The sequence below is a fragment of the Hyposmocoma kahamanoa genome, unplaced genomic scaffold (genome assembly GCF_003589595.1).
Source record: "Hyposmocoma kahamanoa isolate Upper Pololo Valley unplaced genomic scaffold, ASM358959v1 192, whole genome shotgun sequence".
Lineage (NCBI taxonomy): Eukaryota > Metazoa > Arthropoda > Insecta > Lepidoptera > Cosmopterigidae > Hyposmocoma > Hyposmocoma kahamanoa.
Genome location: NW_020653719.1, coordinates 5168485 through 5196326, shown reverse-complemented (window position 1 = coordinate 5196326; position 27842 = coordinate 5168485). Strand labels below are relative to the sequence as shown.

The 27842-nt window shown below is 36.2% G+C and overlaps 2 protein-coding genes and 1 long non-coding RNA gene across 4 annotated transcripts in view; 2 read left to right on the top strand and 1 right to left on the bottom strand.

Annotated features, from left to right (window-relative positions):
* Positions 1 to 246: 246 nt before the first annotated feature.
* On the bottom strand, positions 247 to 3559 carry LOC113226705. Its single transcript, XM_026459426.1, has 3 exons — positions 3439 to 3559; positions 3045 to 3201; positions 247 to 581 (listed from the first exon to the last, which is right to left on the bottom strand). Exons 1-3 carry the CDS (start codon positions 3552 to 3554, stop codon positions 339 to 341), a joined length of 516 nt encoding a protein of 171 aa, XP_026315211.1. The 5' UTR covers positions 3555 to 3559; the 3' UTR covers positions 247 to 338.
* A 4082-nt stretch (positions 3560 to 7641) lies between these two features.
* LOC113226532 overlaps positions 7642 to 27842 on the top strand; it is a 46811-nt gene continuing 26610 nt past the window's right edge. Inside the window, exons 1-2 of one of the 2 annotated variants that reach the window (XM_026459185.1) lie at positions 7642 to 7885; positions 9383 to 9559. In XM_026459185.1, the coding sequence (XP_026314970.1) occupies positions 7792 to 7885; positions 9383 to 9559 (271 nt within the window). In that variant the 5' untranslated portion in view covers positions 7642 to 7791. Of the gene's footprint in view, positions 7886 to 9382; positions 9560 to 27842 lie in introns of those variants that run through there. The other variant, XM_026459183.1, reaches the window with a different exon arrangement.
* Positions 20196 to 21108, top strand: LOC113226533. The gene is made up of 3 exons (XR_003310116.1): positions 20196 to 20393; positions 20713 to 20796; positions 21049 to 21108. It is a non-coding gene; the product is annotated as an uncharacterized LOC113226533 (long non-coding RNA).

The window sequence follows — 27842 nt, the reverse complement described above, 5'->3', positions numbered from 1 at the left end:
GACAAGTGTGTAAAGCCGTCATGAAAATTTAATTATTACCTAGATCTGAGGTAAAGTGCCTAACGAGTTTTCGAACGAAAATGATTGATACCAGCCTTACCAAACATTTTTAATAAAATATATGTAATGTCATGTACGTACATAATTTGTTGTGCGTACTTTGGATTTCATAATAAATGTATGGCATAACTATTTATGATTAAAAAACTATGAGCAAGATTTCTTACTCTTGAATAAATAGGGACCTATGTTACTAAATAATAAATACGAATTTGTTCATAAATTTACGCTTGTGTTGGGTATTTTATTTTTGAAATTCATAGCGATCGTCATATATTTTAATGAGGTGCAAAAAAAGAATACGGTGCAGATCGCTTCTCTCTAGAGTTATAAAGGTCAGTTGAACGAGTATAGTCACTGCCACTAAATGAAGATGGGCTAAGATAGTAACGATTTACAGGATTAGGATTATTGCTGCCACCGATGCATCGGTGTTCAAGTCCATCGCAGTGGTAGCCAGGCGCGCATCGCAGGTCATACATATCTCGATTATCAAATGTTGAACATTTGTCGCCGGGACCCTGAGAGAAAGAAATGTATTTTTATTATTCAATAGCGGGTGTATAAAACAGTGAGAGCCTATTATATGTGATTATACATAGCGCGCACTATAAGTTTCCGGACCTGGCCACTTACATAAACAATATTTAAAAAGTAATTACAACTGTTGAAAATGGAACTCTTAGGCTGTAGAAAACAGTTTGTTTCATCGAACTGTCACTTGTTTTTACATTGTGGCGTCATTTCAGAAATTGGTTGTCTACATCACCATGGATTTAACTCGTGAAAATTTTCGTGGTATGATTTTCTACGGCTTTAAGTGTAATTTAACAGCTCAGCGGAGCTTCCCTCGGCTTCAAACTGCTTTTGGCGATGAAGCACCATGCAAGACGACTATTTATAGCTGGTTTGCAGAATTCAAACGCGGTCGTGTGAATCTCAGTGACGAATTTTGTGATGATCGCCTGTCCACTGCTGTGAACAACAAAAACATCGATGCTGTGCTCCGAATGTTCAAAATAGACAAGCATGTGACATACCATGAGGTTCGGGCATCTTTAGGCATAGGCATGAGTCAAATACAATCAATACTACACAAACATTTGGGTGTGAAAAAGCTGTGGTCTCGGTGGATCTCACACAATGTGACTGAGGCTCAAAAAACGGATCGCGTCACTTGGTGCAATGCCATGCTTACTAGATTCAACGAAGGGGCGTCAAACTTGGTGTGGGACATAGTAACAGGTGACGAAACATGGATTTATAGTTACGATCCCAAAACAAAGCAGCAATCGAGCGTATGGGTCTTTCGAGGTGAGCCGAAACCAACCAAAGTGGCGCGCGTGCAAAGTGCCTCTAAGCGGATGATTGCTTCTTTTTTTAATAAAACTGGACACGTGGCTACTGTTGCTTTGGAGAAACGTTATACCGTGAATTGTGATTGGTAGTACACGATCATTTGTTTGCCGGAAGTTATTGACAAACTCTGTAAAAATAACCGTAAACGCCGTATCATCTTGCACCACGATAATGCCAGTTCTCACACGGCCAGACAAACAAATGAATTTTTGAAGGAGAACAACGTTGACCTTATGAGCCATCCCGCGTACAGTCCCGACCTGGCACCTTGTGACTTTTATTTATTTCCAAAAATTAAAAACCAGTTACGCGGTCAACGATTTTCATTACCTGAAGAGGCTGGCGAAGAGTATGATAAATACGTTTCAGAGATTGTCACGGAGGAGTGGCATAAATGCTTTTAAAATTGGTTCATTCGCATGAAAAAGTACATTGACGCTAACGGAGAATATTTTGAGAAACAATAAATTCATTATTGACCATTTATAATATTTTTTTCTTATTTATTCCGGAAACTTATAGTGCGCCACACGTATGATTTTTGTTTTGCGAGATAAGATAAGAACTATCGAGAAAATACTATCGAGAGATTTCCTAAACGATAGTAATTTTTTTTAGATCACATTTATCGTTACGATTTTTGTACGTAAATGTACGTATCAATGAATATTGTTGAATATCCATTATCTTCTGCACAAAGGAGCGACTACTTTTAAAATTTCACGACTAGAACCGACTAACTAACTAACCAACCAAGGTTACGCTGGAAAAAGGGTATTAACGCTATTGAAATCTGTTATCGGAAAGTGCGCGAAACCGAATTCACGCACTTTCCGAAACCTTTATTTTTTTGATTATAGGTGAAATATTTTCTTCAAATTGCAATATGACCAATACTGAGGTACTTTGCACCTAGTATGGACCGTTCTTATCGTAAGCGGCATAGACTTGGATTTCAGTCTTAAGTGTCAAGCTTGACGTGCTCTTGAACCTATAGGTACCCTCTTTCCAATAAAAAAGAATCGTCAAAATCGGTTCACAAACCGGATGAATCGCGTAACATACATACAAAAAAAATACAGTCGAATCCGAAAATTGCGAAGAGTAGGTAGGTATGACAAAAAAGTAGACATGAAAGATTCTGATTTCGATTTGGTATAAGTAATAATAATAACACACAGACTCAACATAGCCCCGCACTAAGGAAACGCTGTGTCGCGGGTGCCATGGACACACACATAGATAACTACAAATTACACCCAAACTCACGAGAGAAACAAATGTAGGGCATACAAATATTTCTCCCGGCCCTGGAATCGAACCTGGGACCTCTGCATGTCAGTCCGGCATGATAACCGTTCGGCCATGGAGGCAGTTAAATCATGTATGGTGGTTCATTATGTATAGTCATTCAATATGGTATATAATAATATTATAGATAACGTTCCGGCCATTTGCATAATTTCATATCGATTATCTTCAGCAATAATGCTGAGCCATAAGGCTTAAGATCAATTAGCATCCGGCACCCAGGAGCGAGAGCTGGGATTGGAGAATTCTGCCCAGTGAATACTCCGTTACTGACACCCAGGACATTACAAAAGGGTTGTTTGTTCTCTTCTTACCCTTTTGCAGTCGTTGCGATTGCCACAAACCCTATTTTTATAGGTTCCGAATTTGCATTGCTTGTATCTCTTGCCGTTCAGGTTGACTTCACAGTTTTCGATAAGCGGTGGCCAGAGCGACGTATTGTTGCATACAGGACACTCCACAAAATTAATTCTATGAAAATATAACAATAATAGATTATAACAATTATTAAACTTCGGACTTAAATTTATTTAAGATTTCGAATAGAAAATTCGTTGTGGTAGCGGGCAAAAGAGACTCAGTACGTTTAGACTCAAGTTAATTATGTACCTACACGTTGCGACCCCGCACTGGTGGTCTATATTACCACACCACTGTACAATCGAATACTTAAGGAACTCCAAAGTCATGCAATGAAAGAATAATTACTCTTCGACTTGATTGACAGGCTCGTCGCGGACGAAGAGGTTGCGCGTAGTGTAGCCTCTGAAGTGTGCCAGAGCACCTCCGCCAGTCAATAGCATCGTGTATAGAAATAGATACATGGTAAGAGTCCTGCGAACAAATATCTATTCGTCAAGAATTACAAAGTTTCTCTCGGTCAGACAGAGTCGGTGTTCATATCGTTAACAAATATAAAACGGTTCATGACAATTTCGCAACACGGCTCTATTGTCAGCTTCTTTTTAGTTTTTTAAGTGGAAATAATGTATTTTTCTCAATAATTATTATTACCTATATGTATTACCATTATAAACCATTTCAAAGCAGCAATAGAGCTCTTTGTGAAAGAGTTCGTCCAGGGTAGTACTGCCACCTAACCTATCTCTGCCGCCTAGTCGTAATGTCAACACTGAGTGACACAGCTCAGCGTGAGTTTTTCAAGGTTTTTTTTTATAATATCAAATGACGGGACAAACAAGTCACGCCCTGATGGTAAGCTACACGCCTGTCCATAGCAGTTGCAGAGTCGGTCGGAGCTTTAAATCGCAAAGATCTGAGGGGCACTGCCACTGCACCCTGAGACATATGTTGAGAAGTCCCATGTGCCTGTAATTCCACCAGCACCCTTACCCTTCAAAACCGAAACGCAGTAGGTATTGCTCACATTAATAAAATAATTGGTGTCAGTAATTCCCTAGACGGTATTGCTACTAAAATCTCCATATTAATATCTACAAATATGAAAATGGTGACACTTGGCCTGAATTGTTTTAAGTGACAAGTAGAAATCCAAATTTGTCCAAAAACTAAATAAGAAGAAGTTTTCCTATCAGAATAAATTATACAGTTCCACAGGGCAGCGCCCATGGACCCATGTTGTTCCTCATTATATAAATGATCTCTCGAGGACAATAAATGATCATAACATGATTCTATTCGCGGATGACTATGCGGATGATACGGCCATAAAAAAATCCAAAAATAATGATCCCAAGACACATGAAAATAAGATAAATGGTGCTCTTGCTAAAATCACAACTTAGCTAACAAATAATGATTTTACAATAAATTAAGAAAAAACTGAAATTATGGATTTTTATCGAAGTCTTAGAATTTGAATCTTAGGTATTAATTACCAAGAGCAGGACGTGGAAAAGGTACAAGTCACTAAGTTTTTAGGTGTAACTCTAGCCAATAAATTAATATGGAAATCTCAAGCAGAAGAACTTTGTAGGAAACTTAATAAATCACCATAGGTGCTCTATGCTTTGTCTAAAAAAGTAAAACTGGAATACGTAGTAGTAGCAGCTTATAGTTGCATCAACATTAAAGTTTGTTGTTATACGTGAGGCGCACTATCAGTTTCCGGAATGGATAAGAAAAAAATAGTATAAATGGCCAGAAATGAATTTATTGTTTCTCAAAATATTCTCCGTTAGCGCTATAGCACTTTTTCATACGAATGAACCAATTTTGAAAACATTTATGCCACTTATCCGTGACAATCTCTGAAACATATTTTCCTTACTCTTCGACAGTCTCTTCAGTGATGAAAATCGTTGACCGCGTGACTGGTTCTTAATTTTTGGAAATAAATAAAAGTCACAAGGTGCCAGGTCGGGATTGTACGCGGGGTAGATCATAAGGTCAACGTTGTTCACCTTAAAAATTCATTTGTCTGTCGGCCGTGTGAGAACTGGCATTATCGTGGTGCAAGATGATACGGCGTTTACGGTTATTTTTACGGAGTTTGTCAATAACTTCCAGCAAACAACTGGTCGTGTACCAATCACTATTCACGGTATAACGTTCCTCCAAAGCAACAGTAGCCACGTGTCCAGTTTTATTAAAAAAAGAAGCAATCATCCGCTTAGAGGCACCTTGCACGCGCGCCACTTTGGTTGGTTTCGGCTCACCTCAAAAGATCCATACGCTCGATTGCTGCGTCGTTTTGGGATCGTAACTATAAATCCATGTTTCGTCACCTGTTACTATGTCCCACACCAAGTTTGACGCCCCTTCGTTGAATCTGATAAGCATGACATTGCACCAAGTGACCAGGACAAGTGAGTGACAAGTGAGTGAGTGAGTGTTTTTTGAGCCTCAGTAAAACTGTGTGGGATCCACCGAGAGCACAGCTTTTTCACACCCAAATGTTTGTGTAGTATTGATTGTATTTGACTCATGCCTATGCCTAAAGATATCCGAATCTCATGGTATGTCACATGCCTGTCTGTTTTGATCATACGGCGCACAGTGTCGATGTTTTTGTTGTTCAGAGCAGTGGACAGGCGACCATCACGAAATTCGCCTCTTAGATTCACACGACCGCGTTTGAATTCTGCAAACCAGCTATAAATAGTCGTCTTGCGTGGTGCTTCGTCGCCAAAAGCAATTTGAAGCCGAGCGAAGCTCCGCTGAGCTGTTAAATTACACTTAAAGTTGTAAAAAATCATACTACGAAAATTTTCACGAGTTAAATCCATGGTGATGTAGACAACCAATTTCTAAAATGACGCCACAATGTAAAAACAAGTGACAGTCAGATGAAACAAACTGTATTCTACAGCGAAAGAGTTCCATTTTCAAATGTTGTAATTACTTTTTAAATATTGTTTATGTAAGTGGCCAGTTCCGGCAACTTATAGTGCGCCCTGTGTATTCTGGGGAAAGTGGTGAAAGAGAAAGTATATTCAAATCCCAGAAAAGGTGCATAAGAACTATGTGTGGTCTAAAACCCACAGAAAGTTGCAGACAAATGTTTATTTCACTTCATATATTAACTCTGCCCTCTGTATATACATTTTTGGAAACATGTATATTATTGTTAATATAATTATTAATACAAAGATCGAACCCTCAGAAAAAATTCCTTTGATCCGTCCGGATTCGGACCGACGTCTTCTGACATATCGTGCCAAACGCTATACCAACTAAGCCACGGTATGAACCAGCGGACCTCACGAATTTTTCTATGTGTTTGCGTCGTATCTTTGTATTTGGTTTTTCAACGACTTTTTAACTGTTTTCCATCTATCTATGAATATCTATATATAACAAACTAGTGGAGTAATTTCACATAAAAAAAATTGAATATCAATTCAATAAAAATTTACACATGTATATTTGTAAAAATAAAGTAAATATGTAAAAAATGAAATGTTTATACATATGAATGAAAAGAGAACCAATCATTTGCAGTACCAGTTATGGTTACAAAACGAGAATTAGTTCTTGTTTCGGAACTGTTTATGAGGAACTGTAATGATGATAGATGCAAAATCTATACTTATATGCAAGTGTAACAAAAAGTAAGATATTCATGAATTTTTAGAGTTCGTCCAGGAAGTAATGCCACCTTACCTGGTTCTGCCGCTAAGCACTAATATGAGCATTACTGAGTTCCGGCTTTGAAGGGTGAGAGTGCTGGTGAAATTACAGGCACATTGGGACTTGTCAACTTTATGTCTCAGGGTGACGGGAGAGTGGCAGTGCCTCTCAGATCTTCGCGATTTAAAGTTTTAAGTGGCACTGCAAGGATTATGGATAGGCGTGACCCATAAGGTCCAAGGCTTGTTCATCCCGCCACTTTAAGCGATAAATTGGTTCGTATTTCGTGGTAGATCTATTTTCTTTGAACTGAAAGTCAAATATTTGATTTGATTGTTTTGTGATCTGAGCGCTACGAAGTATGATGTCCGCGACGCCGTGACCTTATATGACAACGGAATATGTGGTTATCTTGGACTTAGTTTAGGAGTAATATAAACCTCCAGATACTATTTGTTGACGCACCTATTCGAAGAAATGAATGAAAACGAAGTTTGTATGATTCAGTTCAAGCTGTAGGAATAACCACCTACTAATTTGAAGATAGTGTTTTTGCCTCAGAAGTCAGTGACATGGAATTAAATTTAAAAATATAACGTCATTGCACCGTCGTCGCCGTGAGGCAATTTTTCGTCAACACTGGATAAGTGTCGTTTTAATATATTAATTTTATATCCAACGCCGGTACTGTTTCCGTGGTATTCATGGTTATTGAGCAGTAGTCAGTAGTGTATGTATTACAAATGCATAATGAAAAATAATAGAATGTATTTGAGTAGCAGACACCGTGCGCAAGCAATGCCGCCCAATCTCCCGCCCGCCCAAATGCGCATTCATGTGATACACTTCGCTCAAACCGGTGGTGTATTCGCGTCTCCCGAATGTCGATTATTTTTAATTTCAATTAAGTTTTCACGCACTATATAGTTTTGTGCGATTCTTACTAACATTAAACTGTACAAAAGTTTGAAACTATCATCAATTACAAGTGTGATTTTTGTATATAAAATGGGAATGATATCAAGAGTGCGCGGCAGAATACGTAGTGATTCTTTCTCGAAGATTCATACGCTGAAATCAGAGGACAAAATCGCCAATATTGGTATGTGAACTTTTCAAAATATGTCAAACAAAGCGTGATCGTGGAGCTTTGAACATTTCTGGTAATAAACTTCATTGAACAATCTTTTAAATTAATTTCTTTTATTGTTATTGTTTTCACTTTTTATGACTCATTTGTTTACTTCCATAAATAAGGCAAGTGTCGAAGCTTATTCGAAAGGGTAAAGAAATAAAAAACACGTTTTCTGTTAAACTACGTATGAAACAAATAAGCGCATACTAAGAAAGTTTTGAATTTATTACTTGGATTATAATTCAAGTTGATTTGGTAAATTTATATTATCTAATACGGTACCGATTCATTCATAGTAAATCAAGCAGTTTACTTTTGATTTCTAGTAGCTCCTACAGCTCCTTGTGAAAGAGTTCGTCAAGGCAAGTACTGCCACCTTACCTATTTTTGCCGTCAAGCAGTAATGTCAGCATTACTGTGTTCCGGTTTTGAAGGGTAAGGGTCCTGGTGAAATTACAGGCACATGGGACTTGTCAACTTATGTCACAGGGTGACGGGCGCAGTGGCAGTGCCCTTCAGATCTTTTCGATTTAAAGTTCTGAGTGGCACTGCAACTGTAATGGACAGGCGTATAGTTTACCATCAGGCACACGACTTGTTCGTTCCGTCACTTGATATTGTAAAAAAAAGATTTCAAACCAATTTCAAAAGTTTTCTTGATTTACGACATAGAATATACTCGTACGTGTTTCATATTTTCATTGGTAACGACGACAAGGTCGTCGAATATTGTTTTCGTAAATATTGCTTTTTATTTTGAAACACCTCTAAATAAACAGCCATTATTAAGTATGATTTTTTTTCATTACTTATTGCTTAAGAGAAAATTAAATGACAAGACAAAAATTCAGGCCAGCGTATTCCTTTATTTTTTCCAATCCTATAAGGCGTAGCCTGAAGTTTTGACTGTTCTGTTTTCAATCAAAGATGTGAAAGGAATGAGTATCTTCCACGTCGTCGTGCCGACGAATGCATTCGAAAAAACGGGTCACTTTAAAATGTATTTTATCATGAGTCATGATAATTTGTGAAGGCTATGTATAAGTGGGTTGTGGATACAATTCTATATCTGCAACTGAATTTGTGAATTTGCAAATTCAGAATCGATTTCCATTCAGGTCGAGGTCAAATTTTTTAGGCTCAATTTAATGTGCCATTTATTTTGGAAGTTTCTTTTTACGAGTTACGTTGATTGGGAAAATAATTTATAATGATGAAAATTATAAGTTTACATATATTATAATAAGTATTAGTTGAAAAAATTGGGTTGTTTATTTTTGATTACGGTTATCTACGCCTTATTTGTAAAATAAGTGACAGGCTTTGATGTCTCACTCGAGGACTAAAACGAACTTATACCTAAATATTCAGCGCTATATCGTATTATATCATTCGAAATGGCAAAGGAAACATTTTGTAGACAGGTTTCACCGATTTATGAACAATTCCATTATCTAATTTCAGTATGGCTTCTATCAGTGGTGCTTCTTCTGCCGTACTGGGCACCCCGAGGCCTCCTGGTGGCGCTGGGGGGAGCGTGGCTAATGGCTGCATACACGTGCTTGGTGGTTCCAGTGCTCATTTCTGCTAATTACCGGTACCCAGCTAGGTGGTACCCTGCAGTGGTGAACATGGCGAGAAGTAAGCTTTCTTACAGTGTTACTTAACCTTTCATTAGGAATTTCAAATGGGAAGTTCAAAGATAGAGAGTTTGTGATTATGCGAGGAGTTATGTTTATTTATTTGATTTTATTGTATATCCTCAAAAGAATAGTATATATTCTTTTAACTTTGAGGAGTGCCGTATTCAACACTACGACACACAGTTTAGGCAGATGATCTTTTTATACAGAAACTACGGTCGTTGCATTAGGCAATATATCTCCAAATTTTTACACAAAAAGTTTCTTTCATGTGGCATAGTACACAAAAGTGACTGCCTAGCATAATTAGATGCTTCTAGTAATCGAAGGTTAGATGTCATTGAAGACGTACCAAAAACAATCCTGGTATAATAAATAAAAAATACCTTATGTAATAACACTAAATGCTGTAGGTACCTACATTAAAGCAAACTTTGTAATGTTAAGTATTGATTCTTTTGATAGGAAGCGATGCCAATAATAACTACTTAATAGAGCTTTAAATAAGGAATGTACTAGGTTTGTAGTTAAAGAAATATGCGTATACAAGAGATGTACAACTAATAACTGTTCTCTAGCATGCATTTAACACAAGCATAATAGAGTAATAAGTTCACTAGAACTGAAATAGTTATGCTTGTGTGCCAATCTCTGGATTTTTTTATTATGTTTACGTGTTTCTTATACTTTTTATAAATAAGAAACAAGAACATTGCGGCGATAGCTTTTATGATTCCTTGGACTCTATCTTGCCATTTACAAAAAGTAGGAAAAATATACAGTCATATATATTTGTTTTTTAATTTTAATATATAGTATATTAATTCGTTTAATTGACACAATAAATATTAATAATTATATAAAAAAATAAATAGTATTAATAATTATTACAAACTCGAGGAGTAATTTCACATAAAAACAATTTAACATCAATTCAATAAAAATTTGACACAACAAAATTTGTATATTTATATCTTTCATAACAAAACTTTTACCCTTTGAGCGTCATAAATATTATTATAATATAACAATCCAACAAATATAAAAAAATCAATGATACTGAAATAGCTATATAAAATATACCAATATTTTTTTTTATTAGGCAACATCACATACGTAGTTCTAACAGCCAGACCCGAGGCAATATAGAAAATTAGTTTCTATACTGACCCGGCCAGGGATCGAACCCGGGACCTTAAAGATGGCGCACACACCATAAAAACCGGTGTGCTAGTCACTCTACCACGGAGGTTGTCAATTCTTTTGCTTTTTCATTTACAAGAAGATACATGCACGCAACTTATTCGTAATGATGAATTTCTATTGTATGTTATATACAAAATATGATTTGATATATATACTCCCGGACAGATATTTCGAGCCACTTTGCATTGTCAGTTTTAAATATCCTTACCTTAAATAATGTTTGATTGATCAATAACTAGTTCAAGTTTGAAACTGGTATACTAAATGTCATATTCAAAAGGTTTTGCTGAAAATTTGAATTTACGAAATCCTTTGCGGAAAAACTCTTTCTTCAATTATAATAAAACAAATTTTATTGTAGCACTTGAAAAATAAAAATCAAGATGGCTCGATTTATGTGTCCGGGAGTGTTTTATCCATCGATTGATTTTAATTGATTTTATATAACGAACAATACAATTCAAATAGCTTACATAGTTACTAATAGTAAACGAAAACATACACTAATCGAGACGAGGACAAAAGAAGGATATACTATGGATATACTTATGTGTTTTTTCCATAACGCTATTAAATATAAGTATAGTTCCCGTGGAAGAGATCCAAATCCCTGTCGAAGATGCGAGTGAGTTTTTTTATAACAGACGACGACGCCCCTCATTTCGTTTATTAACCTCTAGCTAAATTTACATTTACATACCCATGTATGCATGTGTCATTCTACTGAATTAATCATTTTTGCTCGCCCTTTTATAATATTTTAATAAAATGTAATTATTTAATTAATTAGGATGAAAATGACGACTTCATTTAGACGAACATTCCTATTTAGGTTCTTTAACTGAACAGATATATATATATTATATTTAAGAAATAAAGTTTACGGAGAAATAAAACGTTTAAGAATTGAAGAATTTTTATGATACGACTACCTACTCGAAGCTTATAGCTTCATTGAATATTTATTATACGTGTGGCACACTATAAGTTTCCGGAATTAATAAGAAAAAAATATAATAAATGATCAGAAATGAATTTATTGTTTCTCAAAATATTCTCCGTTAGCGTTAATGCACTTTTTCATACGAATGAACCAATTTTGAAAACATTTATGCCACTCCTCCGTGACAATCTCTGAAACATATTTATTATACCCTTCGACAGCCTCTTCAGGTCATAAAAATCGTTGACCGCGTAACTGGTTCTTAATTTTTGGTAATAAATAAAAGTTACAAGGTGCTAAGGTCGGGACTGTTCGCGGGATGGCTCATAAGGTCAACGTTGTTCACCTTCAAAAATTCATTTGTCTGTCTGGCCGTGTGAGAACTGGCATTATCGTGGTGCAAGATGTTACGGCGTTTACGGTTATTTTTGCGGAGTTTGTCAATAACTTGCTTAAAGGCACTTTACACGCGCGCCACTTTGGTTGGTTTCGGCTCATCTGGAAAGATCCACACGCTCGATTGCTGCTTTGTTTTGGGATCGTAACTATAAATACAAGTATAAATCGTCACCTGTTACTATATCCCACACCAAATTTGACGCCCCTTCGTTGAATTTGGTAAGCATGGCATTGCACCAAGTGACGCGATCCGTTTTTTGAGCCTCAATCACATTGTGTGAGATCCACCGAGAGCACAGCTTTTTCTCAGCCAAATGTTTGTGTAGTGTTGATTGTATTTGACTCATGCCTATGCCTAAAGATGCCCGAATCTCATGGTGTGTCCACATGCCTGTCTATTTTGAACATTCGGAGCACAGCATCGATGTTTTTGTTGTTCACAGCAATGGACAGGCGATCATCACAAAATTCGTCACTGAGATTCACACGACCGCGTTTGAATTTTGTAAACCAGCTATAAATAGTCGTCTTGCATGGTGCTTCATCGTCAAAATCAGATTGAAGCCGAGCTTAGCTCCGCTGAGCTGTTACTTTACACTTAAAGTCGTAGAAAATCATACCACGAAAATTTTCACGAGTTAAATCCATGGTGATGTAGACAACGAATTTCTAAAATGACGCCACAATGTAAAAACAAGTGACAGTCAGATGAAACAAACTGTAGGTATTCCATAGCCGAAGAGTTCCATTTTCAAATGTTGTAATTACTTTTTAAACATTGTTTATGTAAGTGGCCAGTTCCGGAAACTTATAGTGCGCCCTATGTATAATATTTATAATATTATTCAGTTTATTGAAAATCGCTGATGGCGCTGGTTCGAATCCAGCCGGATTGAAGGAAATTTTCGTAGTGTTCGATCTTTGTAGGTATTTATAATTAAAATTTAGTTTGATTAAGTTCAATTATATTAATGTAACTATTTATAAGAGACCCCAGGAAAAATAACTTTTTTCACCTCACTAGCTCGAAAAGGCTTTCTCATTAGAAATTTGCGCGCAAAAGATTAGAAGATCGAATTTGAACAACCTTTTTGACGCTAGCGTCTAGCGTGGGTAAGGTTTTTGAAATTCGAACTTGACGATGAACTGTAGTGCACCTAACTTTTTCTTTCAATGAAAAAACATAATGACACGTTCAATTACGCGATTTGTTGTATACATTATATAGGTAATATAAAACCGTTGGCATATTTTTTTATAGTTGACATTTTATTGACAACGATAATTTTGTTTACTTAAACTGATTTGTTATAGTTCGATTGATTTTCTTTCATGTACCAGTTTCCTCGCTATAGTGAGGTGAAAAGTTGTGTATTTCACTCGGCAGCAAAATTGTTTTGCGTCTCGTGATTTGAAACCCTCGCTACGCTCAGGATTCTATTTTTTCAATCTTCAATACAAGCAATCGCGTCAAACAACAACTTTATAGCCTTGCACAATAAATAACTATTAACTAGGTCTCATTTTTTAATCCCCATACAATTTAAACCAATACAATTAAGACCCGCCGAAATTGATTATAAAAGTGACCGAATTAATGGCTATATCACGTCGAAAATACTTGGACAAATCAACAATAACATTTAAAAATATAAATGGTCACTAACGAAAAATGAAATGTTAACAAAATCATGAACGTTATTGACGCCACATTTTCACCTTGTTTTTCCAGTAAATATACGTGTTTGCGTCGTAGTTCTTAACATCTTTTTGTTGAAAGATTCGTGATGTTAAAGATCAAAACAAAGATAAAAAAATGAAATAACTTTTACAAATTCCAAAATCGAAATCGAATATTGTAGGTATTCTAATGATTAGTTTTTCAAAATCAGAATGAAGTAGATCACGGGTCACAGAATACGGTCTTTGAAATTGGAATTTCAAATACCTTGAGTACACAAGTATATATAAATCAAACAAACATTACTATATATTTATGTAAAACTACATACAAATCCGGTAGTACATAGAACTTTCTCCTAAGTTATAGTTACTAAAATGAAATAGATTATCATTATCTAATCTTTATATATTATGCATCGGCCTTTTGCGTAGCTACGAAAACCATTTGAATACATTGTTGCCTATACAATTTCGAACACATGCTATCATTGTTTACAGCAGTCACACACCTATATATGTAGGAAAGTCAGGTCATTGTCGAAGAGCTGAATGGAGCGACGGAAATTGGCCCTCGTCCAGTACTCGTGCGTCAAACGCAGTACTTCTACTTTCTGCGTCTATCTCGGATTTAGCTAGGTTACAATAACATGATAATTATATTAGGCGCTTATATAGTTATTTAAATATTACACACAATGTAGTAAAAATGATTTGGCGTGCTTTTGATAAATGCAGTAAAATTAGGCTGAGATATATAAAACGAGTTTTGATTTCGAATAAGAAATATTGGTTAGCTAAGTAAATTTTCTGGGTTTGCAAAATGAACTCTGCTTAAGTTTAAGTAAGATAATTAAACTTTGATTTTACTTCGTAATTTCTTGATTAAACTTAGTCAAAGTTCTTTTTTTGGAATCACGAAATACTTGCTCAGCTCGCCTTTTCTGCTTAGTCGAAGTCAAAATACGTGTTATAAATCTTTGCTTGAGTCATTTTGTTTGTAGCTAAACTTAATCGTAAGGTGGCCGGCAACGTTTCTTCTTTTGATTACTTAAGCTTATTATTTGGCGGAAGTAGCTCGCCTTTTTACTTTTCAACCAACCATTTTCAATCAGCAGGTTTAATTACGAATTTTCTTAAAACATCAACAATATTACGACATAAAATGGTTTCAGAAGGTGTGTCTGAGAACTTGGGTTTTAGAACGCTCGCCTTTGCGATCGTTCCAAAAACTCTTGCACTGTAACAAGAAGAAAAATGCGTAGGACTTGTTGATCGTACTATTTAAAACTTCATGAATGAACTCCGCCTGTTGTTTTCATGTCCTCTATATTAAGCATATATCTTCGTAAATTTAATTTAACCAGATTGAGAATGAACTCTAGAACAAGACGAGCGCGAATGCGAATAAATATATCAAGATCGCGTACCACGTGAACGTGCATCACCGTTAAAAACACCGTTAAGTTATTATTATTTAATTTTATTTATAGAGCATTGGCTATAGAGCCATAAATTTGAAAAGGTACTAAATATAAATTATTAAAAAACTCAAAACCTAATCTTTTTCCACTAAAAATTAATTTGTGTTAAATTTTTTGTTTCCATGTATGTTACAACCTAAAATTTTCTGCATGTGCCAATTAGAGCGTTGAAATCTTTCGTATTTGTTTCAAACTCGTGACAGTACAGACATTGATGACGACGTTCTCAGAAACACAATATATTCGTTGAGTACTTATATAATGATTATATTTACTGAGTTCTAGATCTAACATGATTTAATTAACGTTTATCTACATATATAATTGTAGCGGTTTTTAAGAAAGTCCTGAGAAGAATGCAAATTCCTTACTTTTAATTATAGCTTGAGTTTGTCTTGGCGCTTTTCTTTATTTTTAATATTTATAATAAAGCTTTATAATAAATTATTAATTAGATATTCAGACTTAGACTTATTAAATGTATAGTTACAAGATAGTTACACATAAAATATATTAGGTATTTATTCTAAGAATGTGTTAAATTGTACTTATGCCTATAACGCTAAAACAACTTACCAGAGCCAATTGAGAGTCCCAGATGAAAAGTTCGCTCTGAACTGAATTTTCTCTGGTAAGGGTAGCTCTTTTATACCAGACAACCCTTTAGCTTTGAAGGGCAACCATTAACACAGTAAAATGGGATTCTGCAGAATGCACCCATGAAGTTCGTCTTGAAATTTGAAAATATTAAGAAAACTTTATAAAATTACCATTACGTACCTGCGTAACCTAGGACGAATTTATAAATTAAAATATTATATTGTATTATATCGTAAAAGCGCGTTTTGTGTATATAAACGAACTTTTCCAGACCACATATCTGCTAATTTAACCTCTATTTGACCATAAGAGCGTATGCACGCGGCGTATTTTATACGCGCAGATGACGCGCGTTTCACAAACACGCTTTGAACGCGCGTTTACGGCGCCGAAGATGTTCGTAATGCAGATTGTTGAGTTTGTATCCGTTCAAACGAGCCTAAAACGCGTTGCAAGACTGAGGAAAGGGGCAGAGTAGAACAGAATTTCTTGGAATGACGAATATGACATTCTATAACAGTTTGAATATTTTTCAAATCTTCTGTGTTTTACTAATTTTTTAAACGTTGTATTAAAATGACCACACAATTGTCTTTCGCTCGTAAAAGCTAGCGTAAGTAGTGTTGTCTCGACTGACGCCATTGTGCTACTATTGAGAGTACGCGCTATATATGCCCGTTTCACAAACGCGGGTGAAACGCGCATTTACGGCGCGTATGTATTTGTGAACGTGTGCATAGTATAGCGTTTACTGGCTACGACTGAATGTCATTTGAATCGCGTTAACGCGCGTCATCAGTGCGTCCACTGCGCGTATAAAATACGCCGTGTGCATAGGCCGTAAGGATACGTTCTATACAATTTGGAGAAATTGTGCCGCGTTTAAAGGGACTTGATAGTATTTTAAGGGCATAGAAGAAGAGACATGTAAATAATATGTCATAAACAGTAATTGTACTTACGTACCTACCTACATCAAACTTGAGGAAAACAGTCGCGTAGTTTTCTATATTTTTAACATTTTTAATTCATTGTCTTACATTTCATCTTTAAAGAGGTATGAAAACAAAACAGTGAAATCACAGACCAACGTGGTGATGTGTAATCAGTATCTGTAGGTACGTTAGTGGTAGTGAAAGTCATGGTTACTTCTTGTTTCAACCAATCTATCCCTTACCATATTTTTTTATATTTCTGGGAGAAAATTCAATGCAAATGAGGAGGAAAACGCCAAGCAATGAACAGCCCGACCCGAGTGGACAATCGATGTGACAGCATCGCCCACAGTCGCGCCAGTCTTGTTGCTATAACGGTTTCAAGAAAAATAAACAAATTTAATTTATTACTCAGGAACGAAATTAAATTAATTTCATATCCAGTTTTGGTTTTCGAGATTATTATACATATTAAATGAAACTAGCTTTTTACATTTAAATCGTGTATATTTATTTTTTTCAAACAAACGAATGTTTCGGGCTCTTTACAGGTCCCATGATTATGGCTGACTGAGATCATTAACCAGTTTTGTCTAATTATATTGCAAACTAATCTATTTTTCACTAAGTTACAAAATTTTTTTATTAGATAGATAGATAAATGGTTTATTTATCACAAAACACACACATGCGATACACATAAACAAACAAAAATAAATAAAAAACTAATCCAAAAAAAAAAATGGTACAAAAAAGCAACACTACATTCGTAAATACAATATAAGCATTAAAACAAGATATCATTATGTTTAAATTTTAAAAAACAAAAGATCAAATAACTAAAAGTACAAACACAGAAATTTATAAGGCATTACAATAAAAGCTCGCAACGCATTGCATGTGTGCGCAGTGGTGATAAAAACGGCCGTAGCTCAGCGTAATTGCTGCTCAATTAGAGCAACGTATACTGATATTCTGCTAAGCCCGAGAATATCAGAAAACGGCGAAACCGCTGCGCGGCAGTGAGTGCGTGTCAGAGTATATCAAAAGAATTAAATGTTTATAGAATCATATTTAATTTTATATGGTTAGTACTGTTAGTTTGCGTCCACATAGTAATAATAACAGAATAATTAGATTGGTGTTAGTGTTAGATTAATAGGACTTACAAAAATAAGTTATTGATAGAAGGTAGCAATACCATGGACTCAAAGTGCTTCGGAATACCAAGTTTTTGTTTGCGTAAAATAGCCTCATTAATGTATTTCCTAAAGGTATATTTAGTATGCACAGATCTTATTGGCGGAGGAATATTATTCCAGCACTTTGTAGTCTGATGACGGAAGCTTCCCTCAAAAGCTACCGTGCGATGTATATAACCTGCCAGAATTGGCCTAGTACTTCGAGTATGTGCAGAGTTTGCAAATTCTAACTTATTATAAAGATACTTAGGGCTTTTAAATTTCATGATGTCAAACATTAGACAGGCAAGGTGAAGCTTCCTTCGAAAGTCCATCCTGAGCATTTATTTAGAACATCGTTTAGAATGGTTGATATGTGACTTTGTGGAGGGACATTGAAGCAAAATCTGCAGCAAGCATTTTGTACACGCTGCAATAATCGCTGAGTCTTTGCAAGTAAACGAGGCCCATTAACAATGTCGCCGTAATTAAATTAAGATAAAACGAGCGACTCACAAACAGCAATCCATGCTTTTTCACTGAGTAAATCACGGATTCCTTATAAAACCTTAAGGCGATAGAAACAACTACGAACAAGGCCCAACACGTGACTCTCGAAGCGCAAAGAATTGTCTATAGTTATTCCAAGACTCTTAGCTTTCTCCACGCGGTTAATAACCTGTCCTGAGATTACTACATCCGGATTTGAGCCAACAACCTTATTCCTTTGAGAATCAATACCGAACACCATTTATTTAGATTTACATGGATTGAGGACTAGAGCATTATCACAGGACCAAAATAGATAAATCTATTCATAGATAGATCTATTTATCAAATAGTGTTCAGGTCGTGATTGAAGCCATTCAAAGCCGGACGTACATTACTTGGATCCACATGAATGTAAAGCTGCACATCATCTGCATAGCAATGACATTTACTATAGGAGATTGCACGTATCAGGTCGGCAGTGTAAATAATGAACAGGAGCGGTCTGAGGTACTCCACGTGTTAAAGTCCTAGGTTGCGACAATATTGCCGTACCATTTGCCGTTAAAAGTTTGACCCTCTGTGTTCTTCCACTCAAATAGCTGGCAAACCAGTTTACTGAAATGGTGCTTAGACCATACTAAGATAGCTTCGAGAGAAGGAGTGAGATTTTTATCGAATCGAACGCGCGAGAGAAATCCAACAAAGCAAGCAAAGTCGCACGACCAGCGTCTGCTTCAGTAAGTACTGTAGTCTAGGCTTTACTCTATGAGTAGAATCACTGGCTGAGTGAATATAGTTTTGTATTTAGAATGTGTTTTTTTTAAATAAGAAAGAATAGAGAGTTCGTAATGTAACCTGAATTAAAAAATATGTGAAAGAATACAATAAACCAAGTTTTGAATTTGATTATTCCAGTTTAAATTTATAAAAGTACCTCTCGCTACGCATTCTAAGCTACGCCCCAGTTACAAATGGTGGAATTCGCCGGCTTACAAATGAGGGAAGTACGAATCCCGATGTGAAAATTTTTTATATTTTACTTTTGAAAAATCTGCCAATGGAAAGGATATAATATAACTCAAGCCTGCAAATGATGGACGCAAGCTTACGAATGATGAAAGGATTCCGATGAAGAAAAGTCCGTCGTGCAATATTTTTATGTTGTTACGACACAACTTCCAGGAAAGCGTACTTAAGGTCGTAATTTATATTTTTATATTTAATATTGATTTATAATTGATGCCAGTAAAAAGTGCAAGAGGAGAATATGTATTGTGTACCGGCACAAAGATTTAACGGATTCAACGACGTAGACGAGTTTTTGAATCAATTTGAGGCCATTCACGGCCGGTAATCTACCTATAGAGAACCGCTCGCAATAGCGGCCATCTTTTTTAATGAATAATGACATAGGTCATTTTTGTTTCCTTGCTGTGATTGGCTGCCGCAGGAGCAGTAGCCTTTCCGCCATCTTGGGTAGTGATCGTGGTATTTTACACCTTGTTATTGTTTTGTTAGTCACCTTGTAGTGGCTTGTAGTTTGTTTGTACAGGTTCAGATCGAGTGAAGACGTGACGTGCTTATCCTCTCCGTTAATTCTGTATTGTGTGTTTGTATTTTGCTTCATGCAAAATGTACGAGTGCTGTGTATGTAAAAGTTCACGACAGGGCGCTATTTTACATCATTTTCCTCGCACTGAGAAAAGACTCATGAAGTGGTTAAAGTGTCTATATGTCTATAAGTGATAATCTGAAAAAGTTATCACCAGAAGAACTTTCAAACGTTTTGTATGTCAAAAACACTTTGAAAAGAGGTTTATTACGCCGAAATCACGTCTCATAGGCAGTGCATATCCATCTTTGTTTACCGAAGACGAGATTTCCTCTGGAATACCATCACAGGACAATGCCGGTAAGTTTTAAGTATAGACTTTACTATAGCTTTCTAATCTCTACGTCCTAACAGACTTTTAATATGAACTTAGCCCGTAGTCGCCTTGTAGAAATAAAATATTAATAACTATGACCGTCATCTAAGAAACAAATTGACGACGTTGGTGTATCCAGCGTTAATAACTTATAACAATTTAAGTACTTGCTTACTTTTAAAACTAAAGAAATAGTATTGAGTTTTGAATATAGTTAGTGTTTATACCCGGTTGTGTGCTAGTTCGAAGGAATAACTTTTAATGTTATTAATATTAATTGTTTTATTTATTTTGCACTTACAGAAAATATGGATATTGATATGGAGCATAGTTACTCGCGTAAAAGACACTTTGACCACACGTACTTTCAAAGGGAACCACTAAAAGGTTAGTAATGCAGTTTGTATTACTGTAACATTTTCTAGTAAAACTGTTTAAATGGATTTATTGAAAAAAAAAATCCCAGGTTCTTCTTTTAAATGTTATGGCCCCATTGAAGTAATTAATGATTTTGCCAATGTCAAGTTGAGGAACGCACGCATTTTTACTCAAAAATTTACTGGCGAATTTCGATAGAGGTTGCTATTGTTTTTAATTATTTACTACTCATTGATACATTAATAAAGGGTTATTTTTCAGCTCACTATGCAGATGGCAGACCAGTCAGTAACACTTTACAAAACACTGCAGACACTGTTTTGTTCTTCGACAAATTGTTTGACAGCGGCAATGGAGCTGCAATACGGTCAAAAAGAAAAGGAAAAATATTAAGAACAGCCGTAACGGAAAAATCACCTCATCACGATTTTTGGAGGGAATCAATAAAAAAATTGGAAGAAACAAATGTGAAAGGACATGAAAAGTTCGTGCCGTCATTGAAAAACTTTGTCATAACTATAAAAAGTTATATGAAGCTGTGGCAGTTTTTCAAAGTAAAGGGATTACAATAATGAGGCCTAGATATTTTAACTCCGATCCAATAGATAATTTTTTCGGTCAAGTTAGGGCCCATAATTATAGAAATAATGACCCAAACTGTCACAGCTTTAACTGCACCTTTAAATCATTACTAATAACTAGGATTATTAAATTCCATAATGAAACTTTTAATTGTGAGGATGATCCGGCGGACCAAGTGTTAAATTTACAATCATTATTTGAAGAACAAAAAAGAAAATATTCAACATGATCATCTTATTCATTCATAGGACTGAAAGCGTTGAAACTATTGTAGACCAGGCCCGTCGAGAACGTCTCAATGTTCACTCTCGGGCCTATACTGCTGGATGGGTAGTAAGGAAAATTTTAAATAAATTAAAAATAAACTGTGACTTATGCCTAAAAAATTTAACAAGTAATCAAACGCGTATTCACGACTGGGTAAGTCACAGGGAGTATACAACGTTAAAAAACCGACTGAAATACCCATCCGAAGGAGCAGTAACGTGTTTCTCTGATAAAAATAAAGCGAATATTGCATATAATATTACAGCGAATATTTTGTCCAAGTATTCATTTGATTTCATAAACTGTGCCGAACATAAAACTATTCTACTTAATAGTTTTATTGCTTTCACTGTTCGATTTACAATTATGAATTGGTGCAGTACCACAAATAAAATTTTAAAAGGCACGGACATAGGTTAGCAAACCGCATTCTACCTCCAATGCAAAACAAAGCATTAGAACAATTTAAAAAGAAATTAAAAAATAAACGCCTTAACAAATATTGACTTGTTTTATTTATTTTATTTTATCGTATTATTTTATATAAATGAACTGGAATCCCTAAGCACCTAAATTTGTTTGGATGTATATGTTCTGCTCCTTTGCAAGACAATATCGTCTACCTATTAAAAAAAATGAAATGTCAATCGACATTAGTATCACAGATTAAAAATAATTCTTACTACTGAAAAAAAAAGTACTATAGTGAGCAGTCTGAATGTAGTTCACTAAGTAGTCTGTGAGGCCACTAGCATATTAAATAATTGGTCTGATGTGCATAAGAGATACGTGTTTGCATTGTATTTGGAGGGGCCAGCTCTACAATGGTATAAAACGCATTTTTCTTCATACATGACGTATGATGTGATTGCACAGAAGTTAAGAGAGGAATTTCCCTCACAAATAGATTACGCCCGAGAATTTTATTATAGACGACAGGAGCCTAACGAATCGCTGATAAGTTATTTTTATAGTTTAGATAAGTTAGCGACGAAAGCGAATATTCAAGATGTTCAGTTTATTAGACATTTCTTGAAGTACCTATTTGATACCCAATTTTCAATGGATGCTGGCTAGTAATTTGTATTTGTCGAAAGAGGAGTTGAGAAAAACAATTATACAAGTAGATGATATATTTAATCACGGTTATGATGTCAGTCGACAAAATATTGATTTGCCAGTATATTTTTTTAAGGAGCACTCTCACTGTTGGCAAACACAGGGTGACTCTGCACCGATAATTAGACCCGAGTCTAAACAGTCGGAATATCAAGTGCAACGTGCACCAGTCGTGCAGCAGGATACGCCAAGTCAAGGGTATTCACGGGCACATGGTAGTGGATCTTCGTCGGGATCTCCTCAACGTGGATATCTGCAAAGCGCAGCTGAACATTTAGAAAATTTGTCTACAATTGATAGTTTTAGTGTAGATACACCCTACAGTTTTGTATCTGTTTTTATTAATGATGTAAGTTGCGAGGCGTTGGTGGATACTAGTGCTTCGGTTTCAAGTTCGGTTTCAAGTTTCAAGTTGTCAAAATTAGAAATGGACAATAAAATTTCTTCTTCTAAGTCCATGACAGATATTGGGTCAAAGAAAGAAAAGTCTTCTTTGAAGCCGGTATCAAAAAGTGTAGATAACTTCTTGCTGAATAAATCGGAGTATGTAAACTCTTCGATTTTGCCAGAAATAATAAATAAAGCTGATGGAACGTGGATAGCTGCAGGATGAGGACTGAGGCAGCTGGGAGATCAATATTGATGTAACCTAGAGATCGTCCGATGGATGATCAAGCCTGTGTCGTCGTTGTGGCAGCATGCACGATGAAGATAGTTTAGGGAAGCAGTTAGGAAGTTTTAGTAGTAATGTCTAGAAATTTGTTAGGATCATTCAGCCAGGTTAGGGTCGCTGAAATAAAGAGTTAGGATTTAGATAGGTTCCCTAATTAGCTAGGATAACTGACGAGTAATTATATTTTGAATTGTTTGATTAGGATGTGGTTATGGTCTGTCCTTTTAGATAGGTTTTTGGCAGACTAAAACCATAGCCTCCTCTGTGGCTTACTTGTTGGTAAGGTAATAGCTTCCGAGCAGTGTGTGGCTAGCCTATAGTAAAGGCTGATCATTTATGTAAGTTGCCTATCATAGGTAGGGCACCAGATAGGGATGTTCACCCCTTCAGTTGTGAGGAAGAGGGATGTAGTCTAGGCTCTACTCTATGAGTAGAATCACTGGCTGAGTGAATATAGTTTTGTATTTAGAATGTGTTTTTTAAAAATAAAAGAAGAAAGAATAGAGCATCTTGAGAGTTCGTAATGTAACCTGAATTAGAAAATATGTGAAAGAATCATTGACTTACAATTATATGGACGTCGGTTCCGCGCTAAAAAGTGTCCGCACTTGTAAGGCGCTAAAATCGTATACAGAGCGCCAAACTCCGCTTTAGTCTTCATTTGTTCGACTGACAGCGCGATACTGCGATGACATTACAATTTAAATTTCGTTGACTTGGGACATTTTTTTCGTGGTTTTTGTATTAGACCCGTCGTCCATTTATTTGTAAGTCAATGGAAAGAATACAATAAACCAAGTTTTGAAGATTATTCCAGTTTAAATTTATAAAAGTATTTCTCGCTACGCATCCTAAGCTACGCCCCAGTTTACAGTACACTATCCGTAACATCTAGTAATGCCGTGACAGTGCCGCGCCCTCTCCGGAAACCAGATTGGCAGACAGGAAGGATGCTATTAGATTCGACGTAGTCACTCAGTGAATATGCACTACCTTTTCCAACACCTTAGAGAGAAATAGGAGGATACTAATAGGCATAAGGTCCTTCAGGTCGCATGGGTTATCCACCATGGGCAATGGATTAACCAACGCCGCTTTCCACTGTACTGAGAATTCCCCAGTAAGCAAAGACTTATTTATTATACCTGTAATAACTCCCAAAGTGTGTGGTAGAGAGAGGTGAGCAGCACCATATCCCTACTGATGCCGTCATCACCAATCGCATTTGATTTAATAAGCGGAGGACTTTAAAAAATCTCAGCCTGAGTTACCGGCTTCAGTTGCAATTCAGAAGAGCAGAAACGATTTGATTCAAAATAAGTCTGCTGAGTAGCTGGTACAAAGTCACTTCCTGGGACACTCAGAAAATGAATATTTATCTTAATCTATATATTTCTATCTATATATTTATCTGGATCATTAAAATTGTCCGGCAAACCATCGCCTTTGCTGGCATCTACTAAGATTTTTTCCTTTAAATGTTTCCAAAATACTTTACTGTTATTTAAATTTTTATTAATTAAATTATTAAAATATGCACGCTTTTCATTTTGCTAACTCATCACCACCAAGTTTCTCAGGTCCCTGTAATACTGGCTATGTGACCGACGATACTGATCGTGAGCCTGATTGCGCAACACCGTCATGAACCTAACAGTGTCAGTTGCCCAGGACAAGGATCTATTTTGTCTAAGTCGTATTGTCTTAGAAGGCGCAAATATGTCAAATAAACCCAGGATTAAACTGTTTAAATGGCTAACCATGGAATCTACGGTAGGTTGTATTAATAGAGTTTTCCAGTTGATTGAAGCAACTGCCAAGTTAAAATCTGTTAAATTTATATTCTTGATGGGTCTATACCTGAGAAACTTAGAGGGAGATTTTGTTTTTTTAATCTCCAAAGAAACAGTAATCATAGCATGCCCCAGATCACCCCTAATATTACTAACCGCAACGTCTCGCACACGGCAGTTAGTACATACGACATCGATCAACGAGCTAGAATCTACTGAAAAATGGGTTGGGTACGTAACTACCTGTTGCAAACCCGAACAGTGCAGAAATTGTGTAAATTTTATCGTATTAGCATCACTCGATTTGAGCATATTTATATTAAAATCGCCGAGTAAAACTACGTAATCGAAATTCGAGAACTGCATTAAGGATTCAGTGATGACGTCAAAAAAGGTATCAACATTTACCCACTGCGGACGATACGCAGTACCTATAACAGCTTTGTAACCATTTGTTCGCGTAGAAAACCACATTTGTGCAACGTTGTCATGTCGAAATCATTAAATAGCCCTGTACCCCACTTACGGTGGGGTCGGACTTGGCCTGCGGCGCGTGGTCGGGTTCAGATTATGGGGTGTGCTTATGCTCTACGGTGGCACAGCGGTTAGTACTATGGGTGCTTGATGAGGAGGTTCGATTCCCGATTTGGGCCAATTTAGGAAACGAACATTTGTAAGTTGGTTTTAGTTTGAGTATTCTGTGTATTGCCCTCCGTTATCCGGTATTCATAGTACAGGAAATTAGGCAGAAGTTTAGCAGTTTTTACCTAAATACTTCTCTTTGGCATTGCTTGAACAAAAAAGGAATCTAACAGAGAGACTGTCGGGATACAACAACGCTATTATAAGTATCTCTTTTTCACTACATCGGGAAGCATGTCTTATATTTTTACAATTGTGAGATCTTGTACCTACTCGTAATCTGTTATGCCTCCGAATGTCTGTCTATGTCTGTACGATGGCGTGCGGACGCTTCGGGCTTCGCCCTCCGCGGACCTCGGCCTAGGCCTCGGCACTTATGTCTTGGTTTTAAAAATTAAAATAGCTGTTTAATGACGGCCACATTTAAAAAAATTGCAAAAATATATTTTGACCACTAATTATTATCAGACAATCATTTCGTGCCAACTTTCTGCCCGAGCAAAGCAAGTTTTTTCAACAGCACTTTACATAAAAAAACGAACACTTATAAAACGAAGGATACAAAATTTTTACCCCAAATTGTGATTAAAGCAATGCCATTTTCAGTCGAATTAGAAAAAACTTTCTTTAGAAGAAAAGTTTGTATGGCCGCCATATTGAAAAAAGGCGAAAAAAGTGTTGACCGCAAATTACTACCAAAAACCTATAGAGACCCCCACATACCGATTTTCAGTTGAATTAGAGGTAATGTTTATAAACGCTTCTTTGGCGGCCATATTCAAAAAAGGCGAAAAACCAATTTTGATCACAAATTATTATGAAGCACTCCTAGAGATCCCCATATGCCAATATTCAAAGGGAACTGAGAAATTTTTTTTCTGCCGCCCACGATCGTTTCTAGGCGGCCCTATTTGAAAATGACGAAAAACAAATTTTGTGCACAAATTATTATCCGGCACTTCTAGAGGCTTTTACATGCCAATTTTCAGTCGAATCAGAGCAAATCTGTTTCGGCAGCTATTTTTAACAAAAAATACACTTATATGGCAGCCATATTAAAAAATGTCGAAAGAAATTTTTGACCCCAAATTATGATTAAGGCTCCTAAAGACAATTAGCATGCCAATTTTCAGCTGGATCGAAGCAAGATTTTCTTCGGCCACCATTTTGAAATCGCCATCTTCATTTTTTTTAACCCAGGCAGTTGACCAGTGTTACCGCTCTATGGGTCGTATTCTAGAACTCTACTCAATGCTCAAGTCAGGATTGCACTGGAAACACAAGCACTGGAAATACGACCCTAATAAACCCCAGGCACTCGAGTATGATTTCGAGTGCTTTAAACCATACTCAAATCCTGACTTTTGACGTTGAAAGACCAAGTACAAAGACACGACGCAAGCACATAGAAAAATTCGTGAGGTCCGTTGGTTCGTTCCGTGGCTTAGTTGGTATAGCGTCTGACACGGTATGCAAGAAGACGTCGGTTCGAATCCGATCGGTTCGAAGGAATTATTTCTGAGTGTTTTTTCTGAGTGTTCGATCTTTGTATTAATAATTATAACAAACTAGTGGAGTAATTTCACAAAAAATAATTGAATATCAATTCAATAAAAATTTAATTAATGCAGTGAATAGCGACATCTCTCGCCAGGACTGGTAGCTGTAAAGGTACTAACTGGGTGATAAATCTGTAATAGATTTCTCATAGATGGCGCTACGACTAAAAAAAAAAGTCGTTGAAAGACCAAGTACAAAGACACGACGCAAGCACAGAAAAATTCGTGAGGTCCGTTGGTTCGTTCCGTGGCTTCGTTAGTATAGCGTCTGGCACGGTATGCAAAAAGACGTCGGTTCGAATCCGACCGGATCGAAGGAATTATTTCTGAGTGTTTTTTCTGAGTGTTCGATCTTTGTATTAATAATTATAACAAACTAGTGGAGTAATTTCACAAAAAATAATTGAATATCAATTCAAT

Coding starts and splice junctions, on each gene's coding strand:
- LOC113226705 (XM_026459426.1), bottom strand. CDS start 3,554: ATGTATCTATTTCTATACACGATGCTATTGACTGGCGGAGGTGCTCTG. Junction 3,202..3,438: donor CCTGTCAATCAAGTCGAAGA/GTAATTATTCTT, acceptor ATATTTTCATAG/AATTAATTTTGTGGAGTGTC. Junction 582..3,044: donor ATCGCAACGACTGCAAAAGG/GTAAGAAGAGAA, acceptor TCTTTCTCTCAG/GGTCCCGGCGACAAATGTTC.